At 47.7% G+C, this 22,449-nt stretch overlaps 1 protein-coding gene across 1 annotated transcript in view; it reads right to left on the bottom strand.

Annotated features, from left to right (window-relative positions):
* WFS1 (wolframin ER transmembrane glycoprotein) overlaps positions 1-17,903 on the bottom strand; it is an 86,504-nt gene extending 68,601 nt beyond the window's left edge. Inside the window, exons 1-2 of the mRNA XM_029063158.2 lie at positions 17,701-17,903; positions 3,756-3,926 (exon numbers count right to left, since the gene is read on the bottom strand). Of these exons, the coding sequence (XP_028918991.1) occupies positions 3,756-3,921 (166 nt within the window). The 5' untranslated portion in view covers positions 3,922-3,926; positions 17,701-17,903. The remainder of the gene's footprint in view (positions 1-3,755; positions 3,927-17,700) is intronic.
* Positions 17,904-22,449: the final 4,546 nt, after the last annotated feature.

Raw genomic sequence — 22,449 nt, 5'->3', positions numbered from 1 at the left:
GTAGATACAAGGTAATCAGGTGGTCTTGGATGGGGCTCACCGTCTTAATCCCCCATTTTACAGATGAAGAAACTGAGGCACAGACAAGCTAAGTGAAGGCACAGTCAAGTTAAGTGACAAGATCACCCAGCAGACAAAGGTTGGACCCAGGATTAGAACCCAGTCCTCTGACTCCCAGACCTGTGCTCTATCCACTAGGCCACGCTGCTTCTTGGCTTTGCTCATCACTGCCTTCTGATTCAACTTGAGATTTTTTCCCACTCCAAATGGGGGCTTTTTGGCCTGTTAGCTCTGAAGTCATCTTGCTCCCTCCTACCTCACCTTGCTGAATTCCTCCTACACCCCAGCCCACACATTCCACTTCTTTAATGCCAACCCACTCACTGTACTTCAGTCTCTATCTCGCTGTCACCCCCTCACCCACATCCTGCCTCCGGCCTGGAACTGCCCACCTCGTCATATCCGACAGATAATCACTGTCCCTCACTTCAAAGCCTTATAAAATCCCATCTCCTCCAAGAGGCTTTCCCCAACTAAGCCCTCATTTCCTCCTCCTGTGTTCACCTCTATGTTCACCTCTCCCTCAGACCCAAACCATTTATGTACATATCCATAATTTAATTTATTTATACCAGTGACTATCTCATTCATTCATTCAATCATATTTCTTGAGCACTTGCTGAGTGCAGAACACTGTCCTAAGCATTTGGGAGAGTACAATACAAATACAACAATAACCAGTCACATTCCTTGTTCACAACGAGGTTACAGTCTAGAGGGAGGGAGACAGACATCGATATAAATAAAGAAATGACAGGTATGGACATAGGTGCTGTGGGGTTGGGGGGGGAGAACAAAAGGAGCAAGTCAGGGGCGACGCAGAAGGGAGTGGGAGAAGAGGAAAGGGGGGGGGAGCTTAATATGGAAAGGCCTCTTGGAGGAGATGTGTCTTCCCCTCTAGACTGTAAACTCATTTATTCAATCATATTTATTGAGTACTTACCATGTGCAGAGCACTATGTCGCTGTGGGTACAGAACGTATCGACCAACTCTGTTATATTGTACTCTAAAGCACTTAGTATTCATTCATTCAATCACATTTATTGAGTGCTTACTCTGGGCAGAGCCTGTAGTAAGCGCTTGGGAAAGTAAAATACAATGAACAGTGACATACTCTGCCCAGGCAAGCTTACAGTCTAGCCAGGGGAGACATACATGATGATGATGATGATGATGGTATTTGTTAAGTGCTTTCTATGTGCCAAGCAATGTTATAAGCGGAGGGGTAGATTCAAGGTAATCAGGTTGTATCAATACAAATAAATAAAATGACAGATATGTCCATAGAAGCTATGGGGCTGGGAGAGGGAAAAGAGCAAAGGGAGCAAGTTAGGGTGACACAGAAGGGAGTGGGAGATGAGGAAAAGTGGGGCTTAGTCTGGGAAGGCCTCTTGGAGGAGATGGGTCTTCAGTAAGGCTTCGAAGAGAGGGAGAGTGGTTGTCTGAGGGATTAGAGGAGGGAGGGCGTCCCAAGCCAGAAGCAGGATGGCGAGACAGGAGAGATGGAGGGACATTGAGAAGGTTAGCAGCACCAGAAGAGCAGAGTGTGCGGGCTGGGATGGAGAAGGACACAAGTGAGGTGAGGCAGGAGGGGGCAAGGGGATGGTGCTATGCTCCACAGTAAGCGCTCAATAAACAAAAATGATGGAATGAAGCCATGATCCCATCGCCACACTCATGATGAAGAATTAGCACTTCACTTTCAGGCTGGAGAGTGTGTCAAGGAAGCGGACTACTGCCAAAGAGGAGCAAAAATTGGGCAGAGAGGAGAAATCTGGCTAGCATTCTTCTCTTTTTCTACTTTGCTCCTATGCATTTTTCCAGAATTCTCTCAATCCCGTACTTCCTTGTAGGTGAGGAACATGTCTACCCACTCTGTCTGTTTTCTCCCAAGACTTAGTATTCTCCACACAGTTAGCGCTCTGGGAATACCACTGACTGATTCTGCAAAATGACATCCTTCGATAAACCCAAGCTTTGCTCTTCCCTCTCTTTTAAATACAACATCCCTAAACCTTAGGTTCCATTTCAATGGTTTTACTACCACTAAAGACTTCAAAGTCCTCAGCCTGAAAAAATTGTAATTTTATTCTTGAGAATGAAGAGGCGGAGTTAAAGTTAATTTTGTCGAGAGTGGCCACCAAAATCAATTGAGCATTAACAGTGTGCAGAGTAATGGTAAGAATGATAATTATGGTACTTGTTAAGCACTTACTCCGTTGCCAAGCCCTGTTCTAAGCACTGGGTAGATATATCAATCAGGTCTGACACAGTCCCTGTCCCACGTGGCGCTCACACTCTCATCCCAATTTTACAGATATGATAACTGAAGCCCGGAGAATTGAAGTCACTTGCCCAAGGTTACACAGCAGACCTGTGGCAGAATGGGATTAGAACCCAGGTCTTTCTGACTCCCAGACCTGAGCTCTAATAATAATAATAATAATGTTGGTACTTGTCAAGCACTTATTATGTGCCAAGCACTGTTCTAAGCGCTGGGGTAGATACAGCGTAATCAGGTTGTCCCACGGGAGGCTCACAGTCATCATCCCCATTTTACAGATGAGGTCACTGAGACACCGAGAAGTTAAGTGAGCCACTGCTTCTCTGTACCAAGCACTTGGGAGCTTGTAATAAGCTGACTGTGTATACAGCACTGTACTAAGCTCTTGGGAGAATACAATAGAACAATCTAATAATGATAACAATAATGATGGCAATTGTTAAGTGCTTACTATGTGCCAAGCACTGTTCTAAGCGATGGGGCAGATACAGGGTAATCATGTTGTCCCACGTGGGGCTCACAGTCTTAATCCCCATTTGACAGATGAGGTAACCGAGGCACAGAGAAATTAAGACTGTAAGTCCTTTTCTAGACTGTAAACCCACTGTGGGCAGGGATTGTCTCTCTTGCTGAATTGTGCTTTCCAAGCGCTTAGTGCAGTGCTCCACACACAGTAAGTGCTCAATAAATATGATTGAGTGAATGAAAAAGTGACTTGCCCAGGGTCACCCAGCAGATGACTGGCAGAATGGGGATTAGAACCACGATCTCTGACTCCCAAGCCCATTCTCTATCCACTAAGCCATGCATATAATAATAATAATGGTATTTGTTAAGCGCTTACTATGTTCCAAGCACTGTTCTAAGCACTGAGGTAGATACAAGGTCATCAGGTGGTCCCACATGGGGCTCACAGTCTTAATCCCTGTTTTACAGATGAGGGAACTGAGGCCCAGAGGAGTGAAGTGACTTGCCTAAAGTCACCCAGCTGACAAGTGGCTGAGCCGGGATTAGAACCCATTACCCTATTTATTTTGTTAATGAATTGTACATCGCCTAGATTCTATTTAGTTGCTATTGTTTTTACGAGATGTTCTTCCCCTTGACTCTATTTATCGCCATTGTTCTCGTCCGTCCGTCTCCCCCGATTAGACCGTGAGCCCGTCAGACGGCAGGGACTGTCTCTATCTGTTGCCGACTTGTTCATTCCAAGCGCTTAGTACAGTGCTCTGCACATAGTAAGCGCTCAATAAATATTATTGAATGAATGAATGAATGACCTCTGACTGCCAAGCCCGGGCTCTTTCCACTAAGCCACGCTGCTACATGAGAGACCATCTCCTGCCTGCTTCGAGCCTGGCCCAGGGATGTTTGGGCCCTGAACTATGCAGTCCTCCCGCCGCGGCGTACCGTTTTTCTCCGGCTCGGCCCTTCCGGGGGGCGGAGTGGCGTGGTCTCCCGGCGTCGGGCCCTGTCTCTGGGGGTCTTCGTTCCCCGCCGCAGAAGAGGTGGCGTTGAGCTGGGAGCGTCCGGGCTGGGCACGGGACGGGCTCGTGGGAGGGGGGTCCGACTCCATGGTGCCTGTGAACCAAACACGGGGCCGGGGAGGAGAGTTAGCGCCGAACGAAAAAGCCCGAAGGAACCTCGAGGAATCACCGCTCCAGCCGTCCAACCAGCAGTGGGATTTATTAAGCGCTCACTCTGCGCAAGGCACTGAACTGAGCGCTCGGGAGTACGGTAAAGTAGAGACAGGACCTGCCCTCGAGGAGCTTACGATCTAGCAGGGGAGACAGACGGTAAAATGACTGACGTGTCGGGAAGCCATCAAATATAAAGCTATTCACAGAAGGGAGGAGGTGGGTTCATTCATTCATTCATTCACATTTTTTGAGCGCTTACTGTGTGCAAAGCACTGTACTGACAGCTTGGAAGAGTTCATCACAACTATAAACAGACACACTCCCTTCCCTCAATGAGTTTACAGTGTAGAGACTGCGATCAATCTTCTCCTCCAAGAGGCCGTCACCGAATAAGCCCTTATTTCCTCTCAGTCCCATCCCACTTCTACATTGCTTTTCCACTTGGATTTCCCCCCTTAATAATCAAATTTACTGAGCGCTTACTGTGTGCAGAGCACTATACTAAGCACTTGAGAGAGTGTTACAAAACAGAATTGGTAGGCACATTCCCTACCCACAAGTTCAGAGTTTAGAGGTTCACCACACAATCAGTCCCACAGCACTTAAATTCATTCAATAGTATTTACTGAGCGCTTACTATGTGCAGAGCACCGTACTAAGCGCATGGAATGTACAATTCGGCAACAGATAGAGACAATCTCCTGCCCAACCATGCCCTCTGTCTCCCCCCCCTAGACTGTAAGCTTCTTGTGGAGCAGGGATTATAACTCAGGTTTCTTGTGTTTGTTTCTTCCAAGCGCTTAATACAGTGCTTGGCATACAATAAACGTACGTTCAATGAATGCCATCGATTGATTCCTAAATGGGTGTCTTCAATTTACTTTTGAAAAGAATGCTTTTGTGAAAATAGGGAATGTTCTTCCCACAGCACTAGCAGTGTGGCCTAGTAGATAGAACCAAGGGCTGGGAGTCAGAAAAACCTGGGTTCTAATTCCGGCTCTGCCACTTCTCTGCTGTGTGACTTTGGGCAAGTCACTTCACTTCTCTGTGCCTCAGTTACCTCATCTATAAAATAAGACTGTGAGCCCCAAGTGGGAGAACCTGTTAATCTTGTAACTACCCCAGCGCTTAGAATAATTCTTGGCACATAGTAAGAGCTTAACAAACACCATCATTTTTTTTTTCCTGCCTCAATAGGGCACAGGTCCGATAATGGCGTGGATTAGCGGACGGAGCACAAGCCTGGGAGTCCAAAGGAGCTGGGTTCTAGTCCCAGCTCCACCACCTATTTGCTTTGTGACTTTGGGCAAGTCACTTCACTAAAGAAGCAGCATGGCATAGTAGCTAGAGCATGATGGTATTTGTTAAGTGCTTAGTATGTGCTGAGCACTATTCTAAGCTCTCGCTGGGGTAGATAGAGGGTAATCAGATTGTCCCACGTGAGGCTCACATTTTTTAATCCCCATTTTTACAGATGAGGTAACTGAGGCACAGAAAAGTTAAGTGACTTGCCTGAGGTCACAGAGCAGACAAGTGGTGGAGTCGGGATTAGAACCCACGACGTCAGACTCCCAAACCTGTGCTCTTTCCCCTAAGCCACGCTGCTTCTTAAGCCCCATATGCGACAGGGACTGTGACCAAGCTGATTTGCTTGTAATAATAATAATAATAATGTTGGTATTTGTTAAGCACTTACTATGTGCAGAGCACTGTTCTAAGCGCTGGGGTAGACACAGGGGAATCAGGTTGTCCCACGTGGGGCTCACAGTCTTAATCCCCATTTTACAGATGAGGTAACTGAGGCACAGAGAAGTTAAGTGACTTGCCCACAGTCACACAGTTGACAAGTGGCAGAGCCGGGATTTGAACCCATGACCTCTGACTCCAAAGCCCATGCTCTTTCCACTGAGCCACGCTGCTTCTTAAGCCCCATATGCGACAGGGACTGTGACCAAGCTGATTTGCTTGTATCCACCCCAGCGTTTAGTTCAGTGCCTGGCACATAGTAAGTGCTTAACAAATACCAAAATTATTACTATTACTCTCTGTATCTCAGTTACAACTTCTATAAAATGGGGATTAAGATTGTGAGGCCCATGTGGAACATGGACTGTGTCCAACCTGATTAGCTTCTACTGCTCCAGAGCTTAGAAGAGTTCCTGGCCCATAATAAGTGCTTAACAAATGCCGGAAAAAGAAGAAAAGGAAAAAAAACAAAGACACGGGTTCTCCAAAACATGAAGTTTTCCGGTCCCTGTGTGAGAGAGGAATGTCTCAGTTCCCGCACCTGTAAAATGGAGATCAAGACTATGAGCCCCATGTGGGACAGGGACTGTGTCCAACCTGATTCCCTTCTATCCACGCCAGTGCTTAGAACAGTGCTTGGCACATAGTAAGCACTTGGAGTCAGAGGTCGTGGGTTCTAATCTTGGCTCAGCCACCTGTCAGCTGGGTGATTTGGGGCAAGTCACTTAGCTTCTCTGGGCCTCAGTTACCTGAGCTGTAAAATAGGGATGAAGACTGTGAGCCCCATGTGGGACAGGCACTGTGTCCAACCTGATTACATTATATCTATCCCAGTGCTTAGAACAGGAAAAATACCATCATTATAAAGTATTATCATTACACTATCACAGAGTTGGTACTCACAATCCCTGCCCACAGCAAACTCACAGTCTAGAGTGGCTGTGTTGGTAGTTATTGAGAACTTAGTGTTTGCAGGGCACTGTCCTAAGCATTTGGGAGAGTACAATAAAACAGAGCCGGTAGACACATTCCATAAATACCATTAATCGATTGTTGCTATCAGCAAAAAATATTGTTTACATGCATCTCAAGATAATTCAGTTTGGGCCATCCACGCCAATTATCTGATCTTTAATACACTGCAGACGAGAATCTAAGTTCAACAACTGCAAGAGGGCGCATTTAAAAACGGACTGTTTCAAATGCAAGTTCGAGGGGCTGAATTCGACCATTGAGGAAAGTGGTTTTTCAAGATCAATAACTGGCCTCAGTTGATGAGAATGAATTTTGCAGAAATTGCTAGGTAGCTGAGATCATATTCAACTCTTAGTCCAGGAATTTCTGAGCACAAGCAGACAGCTGTTGGCAAGATAAAAATAAGTTGTGAATGCACAACATAGCAATTCTCTCAATAACTACCAAGTCAGAAAACAATCCCACTAATGAGGAAATGGCCATTTCATCTCTCCAACACATTCATCCCAAGTGAAAAAATCCAAAGCCAGTACTTTGAGAATGCAGAACAATAAGTCAGTGCCAAAAATTTGCAAAAATATATACAAATTTTGTTTTGTCTTCCACCACAAACCCTAGTCAATCAAGCCAAGGAATTTATTGCGTGCTTACTATGGGCTCAGCACTGTACTAAACTCTTGGAAGAGTAAAACAGAATTAGCAGACATGTTCCTTGTCCACAATGAGTTTACAATCTAGAGGGGAAGGCAGACATTACTATAAATAATGTATAATATATAATTTAAAGATGAGTGCCTAAGTGCTGCCCGGGAGCAAAATCAAATATTCAAGGGTCACACATCGAAGCGCAGAGACGACGCAGAAGGGAGAGTGGGCTGGGGAAAAGAGGGCTTCGTCGGGGAAGGGCTCTTGGAAATGATAATAATGATGGTATTTATTAAACGCTTACTATGTGCCAAGCACTATTCTAAGCACCGGGATAGATACAGGTTATCAGGTTGTCCCACGTGGAGCTCACAGCCTTAATCTCCATTTGACAGATGAGGTAACTGAGGCAAGTTAGGTGCCTTGCCCAAAGTCACACAGCTGAAAAGTGGAGAAGCTGCATTAGAACCCATGACCTCTGACTCCCAGGCCTATGCTCTTTCCACTAAGCCACACTGCTTCTCAAGACGTGACATAAATGATACAGCACGTAAAATAAAGCTGGCACAGGCCACGGATTCAGAAAAATTGCATCAGATCACAAAATAACGTAAAAAGGAAGCTCCACAAGGAAATCAACACCTTCTGAAAAACCTGCTCACATCCATTTTATCTTTTGATGAGTGATTTCTGGGGGTTTATTATTCACTTTTCATTATTTGTCAGAAGCCAGCACCCTCTCCCCAAAACCTTAACTTGGGGGCTCTTTAAGGATCAGAGACCTTGTTTGGTTCTTTTCCAGGTGGTAGCACTTAGTACAGTCTTTTGCACTGCACTAAATACTATTACTAGATTTTATTTCCAGTTGTATCTAAAGTGTGGCCCAAACAATGCATTTACTTTGTGGGCAGGTAATATGTCTTCTAAATCCGTTGTACTGCAACAATAACAACAACAATAATAATAATAATAATGGTATTTGTTAAGTGCTTACTATGTGCCAAGTGCTGGGGTAGATAAATGATAATGAGGTTGTCCCACGTGGGGCTCACAGTCTTAATCCCCATTTTACAGATGAGGTAAATCAGGCACAGAGAAGAGAAGTGACTTGCCCAAAGTAACACAGCTTACAAGTGACAGAGCCGGATTAGAACCCAGACCTCTGACTCCCAAGCCCATGCTCTTTCCACTCTTTCCAATTATTAACAAATTATTATTATTATTATTAACAAATAATAGCATTTGTTAAGTGTTAACAATGTGCTTAGCACTGTACCATGCATTGGGTAGATAGATAGAAGATAACCAGGCCCTACATGGACTTCAAAGTCTAAGTAGGAGGGAGAACAGGTTTGAATCCCCATTTTGCAGATGAGTGAACTGAGGTTAAGTGACTCGCCCAAGATCACACAGCAGGCAAGTGGTGGAGCCGAGATTAGAGTCCAGGTCCTCTGACTCCCAAGCCCGGACTTTTTCTACTAAACAATTCTGCCTCCCAAGCGCTTAGTACAGTGCTCTGCATATCAATCTGTGACCTTTGGACATTGAAGGCACATCTCCTCCAAGAGGCCTTCCCAGATTGGCCCCGTCTTTCCTCTTCCCCCGCTCCCTTCTGCTTCGCCCTGACTTTCTCCCTTTGTTCTTCTCCTCTCCCAGCCCCACACCACTTAGGTCCATAACTGTCATTTCTTTATTTCTTTTCACGTCATTCTCCCCCGTTCTAGACTGTAAACAGGGAATTTGTCTATTTATTGTTGTACTGTACTTTCCCAAGTGCTTAGTGCAGTGTTCTGCACACAGTAAGTGCTCAGAAAATACGACTGAATGAATGAATTTGATATTTGTCCCACCCGCAACCCCACAGACTTATGTACATATCCTTTAATTATATATTACAAATGACTTATTCATTCATATTCATGTCTGTCTCCCCCTCTAGACTGGTAGCTTGTTATGAGCCGGCGACGTCTGCTAATACTATTGTATTGCCCTCTCCGAACCACTCAGTACAGTGCTCTGCACATAATGATAAGGGTATTTGTTAAGCGCTTACGATGTAACGGGCACTGTACTAAACGCTGGGGTGGATACAGGCAAATCGAACTGGACACAGTCCCCGTCCCAGGTGAGGCTCACAGTCTCAATCCCCATTTCTGCAGATGAGGTCACTGAGGCCCAGAGAAATGAAACGACTTGCTCGAGGTCACACAGCCAACAAGCTGAGATTAGAACCCATGACCTTCTGACTCTCTGGACTGGCCTCTATCCATTACACCGTGCTGCTTCTCTGCACATAGAAAGTGCTCAATAAATGCGACTGATTGGTTGCTCTGCACACAGTTAGCTCTCAAAAAATAGCGCTGATGGAATGAATGATAATAGACGACCGGCTTTTCTGATAGGATTGTGACTACCGAATTCACTCCAGAAAATCCTGGCAAGACAAAGAACACTTCAGGTGGAACGGGCGAAAAAAATGTCTCTTCGGATCCCAGAGTCTCCGAAGCGTTTAACATTCTGTCCTAGGATGGGGCCTGAGTCTTGGCAAACGGGAACATGGAAACTTTATTCTTACTTTCGCATTGCCTTGCTTGGAGAAAGTCGCTTGTCTTTAAGAAAGGTTATTCTCTCTCCATTTGTTAACCCATTCTTACCCCTCAAAGCAATGAGCATCACTCAACTATAAAACAGGAATCAAACAGGAATTTAGCTTGAAAAAATTATAGAAAGAATAAGGGACTGGGAGTCCGAGGTCATGGGTTCTAATCCCAGCTCCGCCACTTGTCGGCTGTGTGACGTTGAGCAGGTCACTTCACTTCTCTGGGCCTCAGTTCCCTCATCTGTAAAATGGAGCTCGAGACAGAGATCCCCACAAGGGACTGTGCCCAACTCAGTTTGCCTTTATCCACTCCAGCGCTTAGTACAGTTCCTGGCACAAAGGCAGTGCTTAACAAATGCCATCATTACTATGTGCAGAGCACTGTATTAAGCACTATGAAGAGAACAGAATTAGCAGACAAGTTTCCGTCCCATAACAGGCTTACAGTCTAGAGGGAGAGACAGACATTAGTATGAGTAAATAAATCATTTATAATTTATAAGGATATGTACATAAGTGCTGTGGGATTGGGGCAAATGACAAATTCATTCATCCAGTGGTATTTATTAATAGTAATGTTGGCATTTGTTAAGCGCTTACTATGTGCAAAGAAACACTGTTCTAAGGGCTGGATAGGATACAAGGTGATCAGGTTGTCCCAAATAGGGCTCACTGTCTTCATCCCCATTTTACAGATTAGGTAACTGAGGCACAGAGAAGTTAAGTAATAATAATAATGTTGGTATTTGTTAAGCGCTTACTATGTGCCGAGCACTGTTCTAAGCACTGGGGGAGACAGAGGGGAATCAGGTCGTCCCACGTGGGGCTCACAGTCTTAATCCCCGTTTTACAGATGAGGTCACTGAGGCACCGAGAAGTTAAGTGACTTGCCCAAAGTCACACAGCTGACAAGTGGCCGAGCCGGGATTCGAACCCGTGACCTCTGACCCCCAAGCTCGTGCTCTTTCCGCTGAGCCACGCTGCTTCTCTTCATTGAGCACCTACTGTGTGAAGAGCACTGCCCACAGAACTTGAGAAAGTACAATGCAACAAGAAACAGACACAATCCCAGCCCACAACGAGTTTACAGTCAAGGGGGGGACGGGGGGGGACAGGCATTAATATAAATAAATAAATGACAGTTACGGACACAAGCGCTGTGGGACTGGGAGGGGGGGGGATGAATAAAGGGAGCGAGTCAGGGTGATGCAGAAGGGAGGAGGAGGAGAGGAAAGGGGGGAGCAGTCAGGGAAGGCCTCTTGGAGGAGATGGGCCTAGAATATGGCTTGGAAGGGGGGAGAGGAATTATCTGCCTGATATAAGGGGGGAGGGCGTTCCAGATAGATGAGATGGAGATACGGCGAGCAGGTGTTAAGAGGAGGGAAATGTGGTTTCTGAAGTAGGAGACAGCAAGGTAAACTAGGATGTAGGAAGCTGATTAAATAGGTTTTTGAGGAGGGGAGATGCCGACTGAATTTTCTTTAGAAAATTGATCCGGGCAGCAGAGTGAAATATGGACTGGAGAAGGGAGAGACAGGAGGCAGGGAGGCCGGAGAGGAGGCCGACGCAGTAGTCAGGATGGGATATCACTGGGATAGATACGGTATAAAAACTACAATATTAGAAGAAGCATGGCTCAGTGGAAAGAGCCCGGGCTTGGGAGTCAGAGGTCGTGGGTTCTAATCCTATCTCCGCCTCTTGTCAGCTGCGTGACTTCGGTCAAGTCACTTCACCTCTCTGGGCCCTCGGTTCCCTCATCTGAAAATGCGGACTAGGACTGTGAGCCCCACGGGGGAAACCTGATTACCTTGTATCTCCCCCAGTGCTTAGAACACTTCTTGGCACCTAGTAAGCGCTTAACAAATACCGTCATCATTATTATTATCAATGTTATTATTATAAGCGTAACAGAAACGGTCCCCGTCCCACATGGCATTCACATTCTAAGGGAGAGGGGAGAATAATAATAATAATAATAATGTTGGTATTTGTTAAGCGCTTACTAGGTGCAGAGCACTGTTCTAAGCGCTGGGGTAGATACAGGGTAATCTAAGGGTAACTTATTCCCACTTTACCAAATGAGAAATTGAGGCACGGAAAAGTTAAATGACTTTCCCAAGTAAGTGCTCAATAAATGCTACTGAATGAATTTATTAATAATGTTGGTATTTGTTAAGCACTTACTACGTGCCAAGTACTGTTCTAAGCGCTGGAATAGATAAAAGGTAATCAGCTTGTCCCACACAGGGCTCACGGTCTTCATCCCCATTTTACAGATGAGGTCACTGAGGCACAGAGAAGTTAAATGACTTGCCCAAGGTCACACAGCTCTTACTCTGTGCACAGCACTGTACCAAGCGCTTGGGAGAGTACACTATAACAAAAAATAGTCACATTCCCTGCCCACAACGAGCTTACGGTCTAGAGCCACACAGCAGGCAGTGGCCTATTCATTCATTCAATAGTATTTATTGAGCGCTTACTACGTGCAGAGCACTGTACTAAGCGCTTGGAATGTACAAATCGGCAACAGATAGAGACAGTCCCTGCCTCAGTTACCTCATCTTTAAAATGGGGATGAAGACTGTGAGCCCCACGTGGGACAACCTGATTCCCCTGTGTCTCCCCCAGCGCTTAGAACAGTGCTCTGCACATAGTAAGCGCTTAACAAATACCATCATTATTATCTATCTCACCCCTGCCTGACCTCTCTCCCTCTGACCTTAGTGCTTAGTACAGTACAGTAAGCAAGAAACAGCGTGGCTTACTGGAAAGAGCGTGGGCTTGGGAGTCAGGGGTTGTGCATTCTAATATTCTAATATTCCTTCAATAGTATTTATTGAGCGCTTACTATGTGCAGAGCACTGTACTAATACTGACTCCCTCACTTCAATCATTAAATGGAATTTATTGAGCACCTACTGTGTACAGAGCACACTATACTAAGCACTTGGAAAGTACAATTCAGCAACAGATAGAGACAATCCCTACTCAACAACAGGCTCACAGTCTAGAGATAATAATGATGGTAGCTGTTAAGCGCTAACTAGGTGCCAAACCCTGTTCTAAGCGCTGGGGTTGATACAAGGTGATCAGGTTGTCCCACGTGGAACTCACAGTCTTCATCCCCATTTTCCAGATGATCCAGATGAAGGAACTGTGGCCCAGAGAAATGAAGTGACTTGCCCAAAGTCACACAGCGGACAAGCGGCAGAGCCGGGATGAGAACCCATGACCTCTGACTCCCAAGCCCGGGCTCTTTCCACCGAGCCACGCTGCTTCCCCTACTTGTCTGCTGTGTGACTTTGGGCAAGTCACAACCTCTCTGTGCCTCAGTTCCCTCACCTGTCAAATGGGGATGAAGACCGTGAGCCCCACGTGAGACAACGTGATGACCTCGTATCTACCCCGGTGCCCAACTCTCCTCTATTGCACCGTACTCTTCCAAATGCTTAGTACAGTGCTGTGCTCTTCCAAATGCTTAGTACAGTGCTCTGCTCACGGCGAGCACCCAAATACCACTGATTGACTGAACTCTCCTGAGCACTTAGTACAGTGCTCGGCACAGGGTGAAGCCCTCAAATACCACTGATCCGATCGTACCCTCCCAAGAGCTTAGTACAGTGCTGTCCATAGCATAAGCGCTCGATATTCACTCATTCAATTGTACTTATTGGGCGCTTACTAAGTGCGGAGCACTGAACTAAGCGCTGGGGAAAGTGCACCACCGCAATAAACGGTGACAATCCTACTGCTTGCTTTTGTTACCCGCCTCCCAAGGTGACTGAAGGAGAGTCCGCCGCCGGGCCCGCGAGGGGCAGAGGGTGGGCACACCACGGAGGGAGAGGGCGGACAGAGGAGGAAGAGGAGAGGGGGCGGACAGAGAGAGGGAGTGGGGAGAAAGGGGGCAGAGAGGGGTGGAGACAGGGGGCAGGGGAAGGGAGCAGGGAGAGGGACAGAGAGGTTGGGCAGAGAAAGGGGCAGAGAGGGGGGCAGAGAGAGAGGGGGCAGGAGGGGGGGGGGGCAGAGAGAGAGGGGGCGCAGAGAGAGAGGGGGCAGAGAGAGAAGGGGCAGAGAGAGAAGGGGCAGAGAGAGAAGGGGCAGAGAGGGGGCAAGGGGACGGGGGGCAGAGAGAGAGGGGGCAGGGGGACAGAGAGAGGGGGGCAGGGGGGACAGAGAGAGGGGGCAGGCGGGGGGGGCAGGCTTGGGGAGAAGAGAGTGGAGGGCAGGGATGGGGGGGCAGAGAGAGAGGGGGCTGGGGAGGCAGAAGGGGGGAGAGAGGAGGCAGAGAGGATGGGAGAGAGGGGGCAGAGAGAGAGGGCAGGAAGAGAGGGGGCAGAGAGTGGAGGCCAGGGGAAGGCGGGGCGGGGGGGAGGAGAGAGAGGAGGCAGAGAGGGAGGGAGAGAGGGGGCAGAGAGAGGGGGCAGGAAGAGAGGGGGCAAGAAGGGGCGGCAGAGAGAGGGAGCAAGCAGAGAGAGGGGGGGCAGAGAGAGGGTGGAGGGGCAGACAGGGGCAGGCAGAGGGAGGGGGCAGAGACACAGGGGGCAGAGAGAGAGAGTGTGGTGGGGCAAAGGGGGGTGGGACGGTGGAAAGAGGGGTGAGAGGGGGGGTCAGGCGGGGGGGCAGAGAGAGGAGGGCGAAGTGGGGGGCAGAGAGAGGGGTAGTCAGGGCCAGAGCGCGGTGGTCAGGGGGTGTGGAGGGGGTCGGGGAGGGGGTCGGGCAGGGTGGGAGCACCCGGCGGGGACCGTCCGCAACCCCCAGGGGTCCCAAAGCGTCTCAGCGGGCCGCTGCCCCCGACGGCCCAGGCATCAGCGGCCCGGAGTGGACACAGGCCGGGCCTGGGAGGCACGGGGTCCCCGGTTCGAATCCCGCCTCCGACACTCGTCTGCTGGGTGACCTTGGCCAAGTCGCTTCACTTCTCGGGGCCTCAGTTCCCTCCACTGGAAAAGGGGGACGGAGACTGTGAGCCCCACGGGGGACGGGGACCGTGGCCAACCGATACGGCCCAGTGCTTGGTACAGTGTCTGGCACATAGTAAGCGCTTAACAAATACCATCCTAAGAATTACGGTTATTATCTTCTATCTGCCCCAGCGCTTTGTGCAGAGCCCGGCACGTAGTAAGCGCTTAACAAATACCACAATTCACCTTACGTGGGACAAGGATCGGGGGTCTCACCGGATTTATTTGTTTCCACCCCGGCGCTTAATGCGGTGCCTGGCACATAGTAAGCGCTTAACAAATACCATTATTACTATGATGATTATTAATATGCAGGACAGGGACTGTGTCCCACCCGATTTGCTTGTCTCCACCCCAGCGCTCAGTACAGTGCCGGGCACACAGTAAGCGCTTAAACCTATCCCACCATGATTCGCTTAGAACAGTGCTCTGCACATAGTAAGCGCTCAACAAATACCAACATTATTATTATTATCCTTTTGATTCTGCAGGACAGGGACTGTGTCCAACCGCACTTACTTGTCTCCACTCCAGTCAGTGGTATTTACTGAGCGCTTACTGTGTGCAGAGCGCTGTGCTGAGCACTTGGGAGAGTACCATACACCAATAAACAGACAAATAACACAACGATCATTATGATAATAATAATGAGGGTATTTGTTAAGCGCTTACTCTGTGCCAAGCACTGTTCTAAGCGCTGGGGGAGATAGACGGGAATCAGGTTGTCCCCCATGGGGCTCCCAGTCTCAATCCCCATTTTACAGATGAGGTCACTGAGGCACGGAGAAGTTACGTGACTTGCCCAAGGCCACACAGCTGACAAGTGTCAGAGACGGGATTAGAACCCATGACCTTTGACTCCCAAGCCCGGGCTCTTTAGGAACTATGAACAACCCAGTTTGCTTGTTTCCATCCCAGCGCTTAGTACAGTGCCGGGCACATGGTAAGCGCTTAACAAATACCATAATAGTTATTATTGTTATAATGATGATGATTATGCGGGACAGGGACTGCGTCCAAACCGATCGGCTGGTACCCACCCCAGCGCTTAGTACACTACCGGGCACCTAGTAAGAGCTTAACATATACTATCATGATTATTACTGTTATGATGATGATTATGCGGGACAGGGACTGCGTCCAACCCGATTACCTGGTCCCCCTCCCCGCCCCCCCCCCAGCACTTACTACAGTGCCTGGCACATAGTAAGCGCTTAACGAAATCCCACAATTATTATTATTATTATTATTACTATTACTATGGTTATGCGGGACAGGGACTGCGTCCAACCAGATTACCATGTCTCCCTCCCCCCAGCGCTTAGTACAGTGCCTGGCACATAGTAAGCGCTTAACGAAATCCCACAATTATTATGGTTATGCGGGACAGGGAGAGCGTCCAACTAGATTACCATGTCTCTCCTCCAGCGCTTAGTACAGTGCCTGGCACATAGTAAGCGCTTAACGAAATCCCACAATTATTATTATTATTATTATTACTATGGTTATGCGGGACAGGGACTGCGTCCAACCAGATTACCATGTCTCCCTCCCCCCAACGCTTAGTACAGTGCCTGGCACATAGTAAGCACTTAACAAAATCCCACAATCATTATGGTTATGCGGGACAGGGAGAGCGTCCAACTAGATTACCATGTCTCTCCCCCAGCGCTTAGTACAGTGCCTGGCACATAGTAAGCGCTTAACGAAATCCCACAATTATTATTATTATTATTATTACTATGGTTATGCGGGACAGGGACTGCGTCCAACCAGATTACCATGTCTCCCTCCCCCCAACGCTTAGTACAGTGCCTGGCACATAGTAAGCACTTAACAAAATCCCACAATCATTATGGTTATGCGGGACAGGGAGAGCGTCCAACTAGATTACCATGTCTCTCCCCCAGCGCTTAGTACAGTGCCTGGCACATAGTAAGCGCTTAACAAAACCCCACAATTATTGTTATGATGATGATTATGCGGGACAGGGACTGCATCCAGTCCTATTAGCTTGTCTTCACCTCCCCTCCCCCAGCGTTTAGTACAGTGCCAGGCACCTAGTAAAGACCCCGGGCTTGGGAGTCAGAGGTCATGGGTTCTAATTCCGCCTCCGCCGCTTGTGAGCTCGGGCAAGTCCCTCAACTTTCCGTGCCTCAGTTCCCTCCTCTGGAAAATGGGGATGAAGACGGGGAGCCCCACGTGGGACAACCTGATCACCTTGTATCCACCCCAGCGCTTAGAACAGTGCTTGGCACCAAGTAAGCGCTTAACAAATGCCATTATTATTATTATTAACAAATGCCATCATAGTTATTATTGTTATGATGATGATGCGGGCCAGGGTCAGCGTCCAGCCGGATTCATTCATGCAATAGTATTTATTGAGCGCTTACTATGTGCAGAGCACTGTACTAAGCGCTGGGAATGGACAAATGGGCAACAGATAGAGACAGTCCCTGCCCTTGGATGGGCTTACGGTCTAATCGGGGGAGACGGACAGGCAAAAACGATAGCAATAAATAGAATCAAGGGGATGAACATCTCATTAAAACAATAGCAAAGAAATAGAATGAAGGGGATGAGCGGCTTGTCTCCCCCTCCAGCGTTCAGTACAGTGCCTGGCACTTAGGAAGCGCTTAAGAAAAGTCCCACCATTATTGTTATGATGACGATTATGCGGGACAGGGATGGCGTCCAGCCCGATTAACTTGTCGCTCCCCCAGCGTTTAGTACAGAGGAGGGGAACCTAGTAAGCGCCCCTCGCCCCCGGGACCCAGAAGACTGACCTGGTTGGAGGTGCGACCCGGACTGGATCAGCGGAGCGGAGCGGAGCGGGCCGGACTGCTTGGCAGGGATCGGGGCGGATCGGAGCCGATCGGAGAAGATCGGAGAAGATCGGAGAAGATCGGAGCGGATCGGAGGGCGCCGCGCAGGCCCACTGGAGGCCCCGACTCAAGCCGGCCGGCTCGGCCCGCGCGCGCCCTACCCCGCTCCCTCCCGCGCGGACACGCCCCCTCCGCCGCGCCCGCCCACTCACCGCCCGCCGGCCCCGCCTCCCGACGCCTCATTGGGCGGCCCGCACGTCCGTCACCACGCTTCACTTCCCCGGCCACGCCCCCCAGACCACGCCCCCTCCCCGGTAGCAAGTTAGAGCGCGCCGCGTCGCCCGGCAACCCACCAACCGCTCCGCCACGCCGAAGCTCCCAAGTAGTCATTCATTCATTCATTCATTCATTCATTCATTCATTCATTCATTCATTCATTCATTCATTCATTCATTCATTCGTTCGTTCGTTCGTTCGTTCGTGCGTGCGTGCGTGCGTGCGTGCGTGCGTGCGTGCGTGCGTGTGTGCGTGCGTGCGTGCAGTCATTCATTCATTCATTCGTTCGTTCGTTCATACAGTCATTCATTCATTCAGTTATTTATTCAGTCAATCATCCATTCAGGCATCACTCAGTTATTCATTCAGTCAGTCAGTCATTCAGTCATTCAGTCATTTATTCAGTCAGTCACTCATTCATTCATTGTCAGTCAGTCATTCAGCCATTTATTCATTCAGTCATTCAGTCAGTCACTCATCCATCCATCCATCCATCCATCCATCCATCCATCCATCCATCCATCCATCCATCCATCCATCCACCATTAATGCAGTCATTCATTCATTCATTCATTCATTCATTCATTCATTCAGTTATTCAGTCAGTCATCCAGTCAGTCATTCACTCAGTTATTCATTCATGCATTCAGTCAGTCAGTCACTCATTCAGTCATGCAGTCAGTCAGTCAGTCATTCAGTCAGTCATTCAGTCATGCAGTCATTCATTCAGTCAGTCAGTCAATCAGTCAGTCATTCATTCGTTCAGCCAGACAGTCAGTCAAGTCATCCACAGGAGGCAGTGTTGCTTAGTGGAAAGAGCACAGGACTGGGAGTTCAGAGGTCATAGGTTCTAATCTCTCCACCACTTGTCAACTGTGTGTTCTTGGGCAAGTCATTTCACTTCTCTGTGCCTCAGTGACCGCATCTGGAAAATGGGGCTGAAGACTGTGAGCCCCACGTGGGACAAGCTGATTGCCTGGTGTTCACCCCAACGCTTAGAACAGTGTTTGGCACAGAGTAAGCGCTTAACAAATACTAACACTATTAGTCATTTATGCATTAATTCAGTCATTCAGTTATCATTAATTCACTCATTCAGTCATTCTTCATTCATTCAGTGATTGTCAGTCAGTCATTCAGTCAGTCATTCGTATTTATGGAAAGCTCACTGTCTGCAGAGCACTATACTAAGCGTTTGGGACAGTACAATACAACAAACAGACACATGATGATAATAATGATGGTATTTGCTAAGCACTTACTGTGGGCCAAGCACTGTTTTAAGCGCTGGGGTAGATTCAAGGTCATCAGTTTGGACACATTCCCTGTCTTACATGGGGCTCACAGTCTTAATCCATCACTTATCGGACATTCAGACACTTATCAGCTGTGTGACTTAGATCAAGTCGCCTCACTTCTCTGTGCCTCAGTTCCCTCATCTGTAAAATGGGGATTAAAACTGAGACCCCCACATGGGATAACCTGATTAACTGGTCTCTATGCCAGGGCTTAGAACTGTCCTTGGCATTCATTCATTCATTCATTCAATAGTATTTATTGAGTGCAAGCAGCGTGGCTCAGTGGCAAGAGCACGGGCTTTGGAGTCAGAGGTCATGGGTTCGAATCCCCGCTCGGCCACTTGGCAGCTGTGTGACTTTGGGCAAGTCACTTAACTTCTCGGGGCCTCAGTGACCTCATCTGTAAAATGGGGATTAAGACTGTGAGCCCCACGTGGGACAGCCTGATTCCCCTCTGTCTACCCCAGCGCTTAGAACAGGGCTCGACCCATAGTAAGCGCTTAACAAATACCAACATTATTATTATTATGTGCAGAGCGCTGCACTAAGCGCTTGGAATTGCTATTGTTCTTGTCTGTCCGTCTCCCCCGATTAGACCGTAAGCCCGTCAAAGGGCAGGGACTGTCTCTATCTGTTACCGATTTGTACATTCCAAGCGCTTAGTACAGTGCTCTGCACATAGTAAGCGCTCGATAAATACTATTGAATGAAGTGAATGAACAAATCAGCAACAGAGAGAGACTGTCCCTGCCCATTGACGGGCTTACAGTCACAGTAAGTGCTTAAAAAATACCATCATTATTATTAATATTATTATTACTAATCCCCATTTTAAAGATGAGATAACTGAGACACAGAGAATCGAAGTGAGTAGCCCAAAGTCATACAACAAACAAGTGGTTGTTGGGTAGTAATTGAGAAGCAGCGTGGCTCAGTGGAAAGAGCACGGGCTTGGGAGTCAGAGGTCATGAGTTCGAATCCCAGCTCTGCCACTTGTCAGCTGTGTGACTGTGGGCAAGTCACTTCACTTCTCTGGGTCTCAGTTACCTCATCTGTAAAATGGGAATTAAGACTGTGAGCCCCATGTGGGACAACCTGATTCCCCTATGTCTACCCCAGCGCTTAGAACAGTGCTCTGCACATAGTAAGCGCTTAACAAATACCAACATTATTGTTATCATTATTATTAGTAATTCTCTCTGTTGCCAAATTGTAAGCGCTCAATAAATACCACTGAATGAATGAAGTGGTAGAGGAGGGATAATTATAATAATAATAATGACATTTGTTAAGCGCTTACTATATGCAAAGCATTCATTCATTCATTCATTCAATAGTATTCATTGACCGCTTACTATTCATTCAATAGTATTTATTGAGCGCTTACTATATGCAGAGCACTGTACTAAGCGCTTGGGATGAACAAGTCGGCAACAGATAGAGACGGTCCCTGCCGTTTGACGGGCTTACGGTCTCATCGGGGGAGATGGACAGACAAGAACACTGTTCTAAGCACTAGGGAGGATAGAAGGTGATCAGATTGTCCCTCATGGGACTCACAGTCTCAATGCCCATTTTACAGGTGAGGTAACTGAGGCACAGAGAAGTTAAGTGACTCGCCCAAAGTCACACAGCTGACGAGCGGCAGAGCCGGGATTTGAACCCATGATCTCTGACTCCCCAGCCCGTGCTCTTTCCACTGAGCCATGCTGCTTCCCTGGATTTGAACCCACATCCTGTGACTCCCAAACTCACGCTCTGGCCAGTAGGCCACGACACATTCCCTACCCACAGTGCGCTGTGTCAAGATTTGACACAGTCCATGCCCCACATTTTAGAACAGTGCTCTGCACATAGTAAGCGCCTAACAAATACCAAGATTATTATTATTTTTTTTGAAATGTATTGTTGGAGAAGGCTTTCACGAATGCCATGGGCTGCCTGAAACACAAACAAATGGATTTTAGAGTCAATTAAGCCGAAGTGATCTTTGGAAGGCCAAATGACTCGACTTCGATTCGCATATCCTGGACACATAATGAGGAGGACTAATTCTCTGGAGAAGACACTGATGCTACCCCCCCTCCCCGTCCCACAGCACTTGTGTATATTTGTACATATTTATTATTCTACTTATTTTATTAATGATAGCTATAATTCTATTTATTTATATTGATGCTATTGATGCCTAATTGTGTTGCTTTGTTTTCTACTCTGTCTTGCCCCTTCTAGACTTTGAGCCCATTGTCGCATAGGGATTGTCTCTGTTGCCAAATTGTACTTTCCAAGTGCTTAGTACAGTGCTCTGCACACAGTGAGCACTCAAATACGATTGAAGGAATGAACAACCTGACTAACTTGTATCTACACCAGTGCTTAGAACAGTGCTTGGCACATAGTAATCACTTCACAGATACCATTATCATTATTGAGAAGCAGCGAGGCTCAGTGGAAAAGAGCACGGGCTTTGGAGTCAGGGGTCATGAGTTCGAATCCCAGCTCTGCCACTTGTCAGCTGTGTGACTGTGGGCAAGTCACTTAACTCCCCTGTGCCTCAGTTCCCTCATCTGTAAAATGGGGATTAAGACTGCGAGCCCCACGTGGGACAACCTGATTCCCCTCCTGTCTATCCCAGCGCTTAGAACAATGCTCTGCACATAGTAAGCGCTTAACAAATACCAAACTTATAATAATTATTATTATTATTACCATACATCAATAAATTGACACATTCCCTGCCCACAATGAGCTAACGGTCCAGCGGGGGAAAGAAAATGTTTCTGCCAACTCTGATGCAATTGAACTCCCCAGAGAAGCAGCGTGGCTCAGTGGAAAGAGCCCAGGCTTTGGAGTCAGAGGTCATGGGTTCGAATTCCGGATCTGCCACTCGTCAGCTGTGTGACTTTGGACAAGTCACTTAACTTCTCTGGGCCTCAGTTCCCTCATCTGTAAAATGGGGATGAAGACTGTGAGCCGCACGTGGGACAACCCGATCACCTTGTATCCCACCTGTGCTTTGCACATAGTAAGCGCTTAAATGCCATTATTATTATTATTATTATTATTATTACAGTTCTCTGCATATAGTAAGTGCTCAATAAATACCACTGATGGTGAAGTGGCCAAGCTGGGATTA

Source organism: Ornithorhynchus anatinus, chromosome 4, assembly GCF_004115215.2.
Source record: "Ornithorhynchus anatinus isolate Pmale09 chromosome 4, mOrnAna1.pri.v4, whole genome shotgun sequence".
Taxonomy (NCBI): Eukaryota; Metazoa; Chordata; class Mammalia; order Monotremata; family Ornithorhynchidae; genus Ornithorhynchus; species Ornithorhynchus anatinus.
Note: the sequence above shows the minus strand (reverse complement) of the source record. Positions and strands in the feature narration are given on the sequence as shown.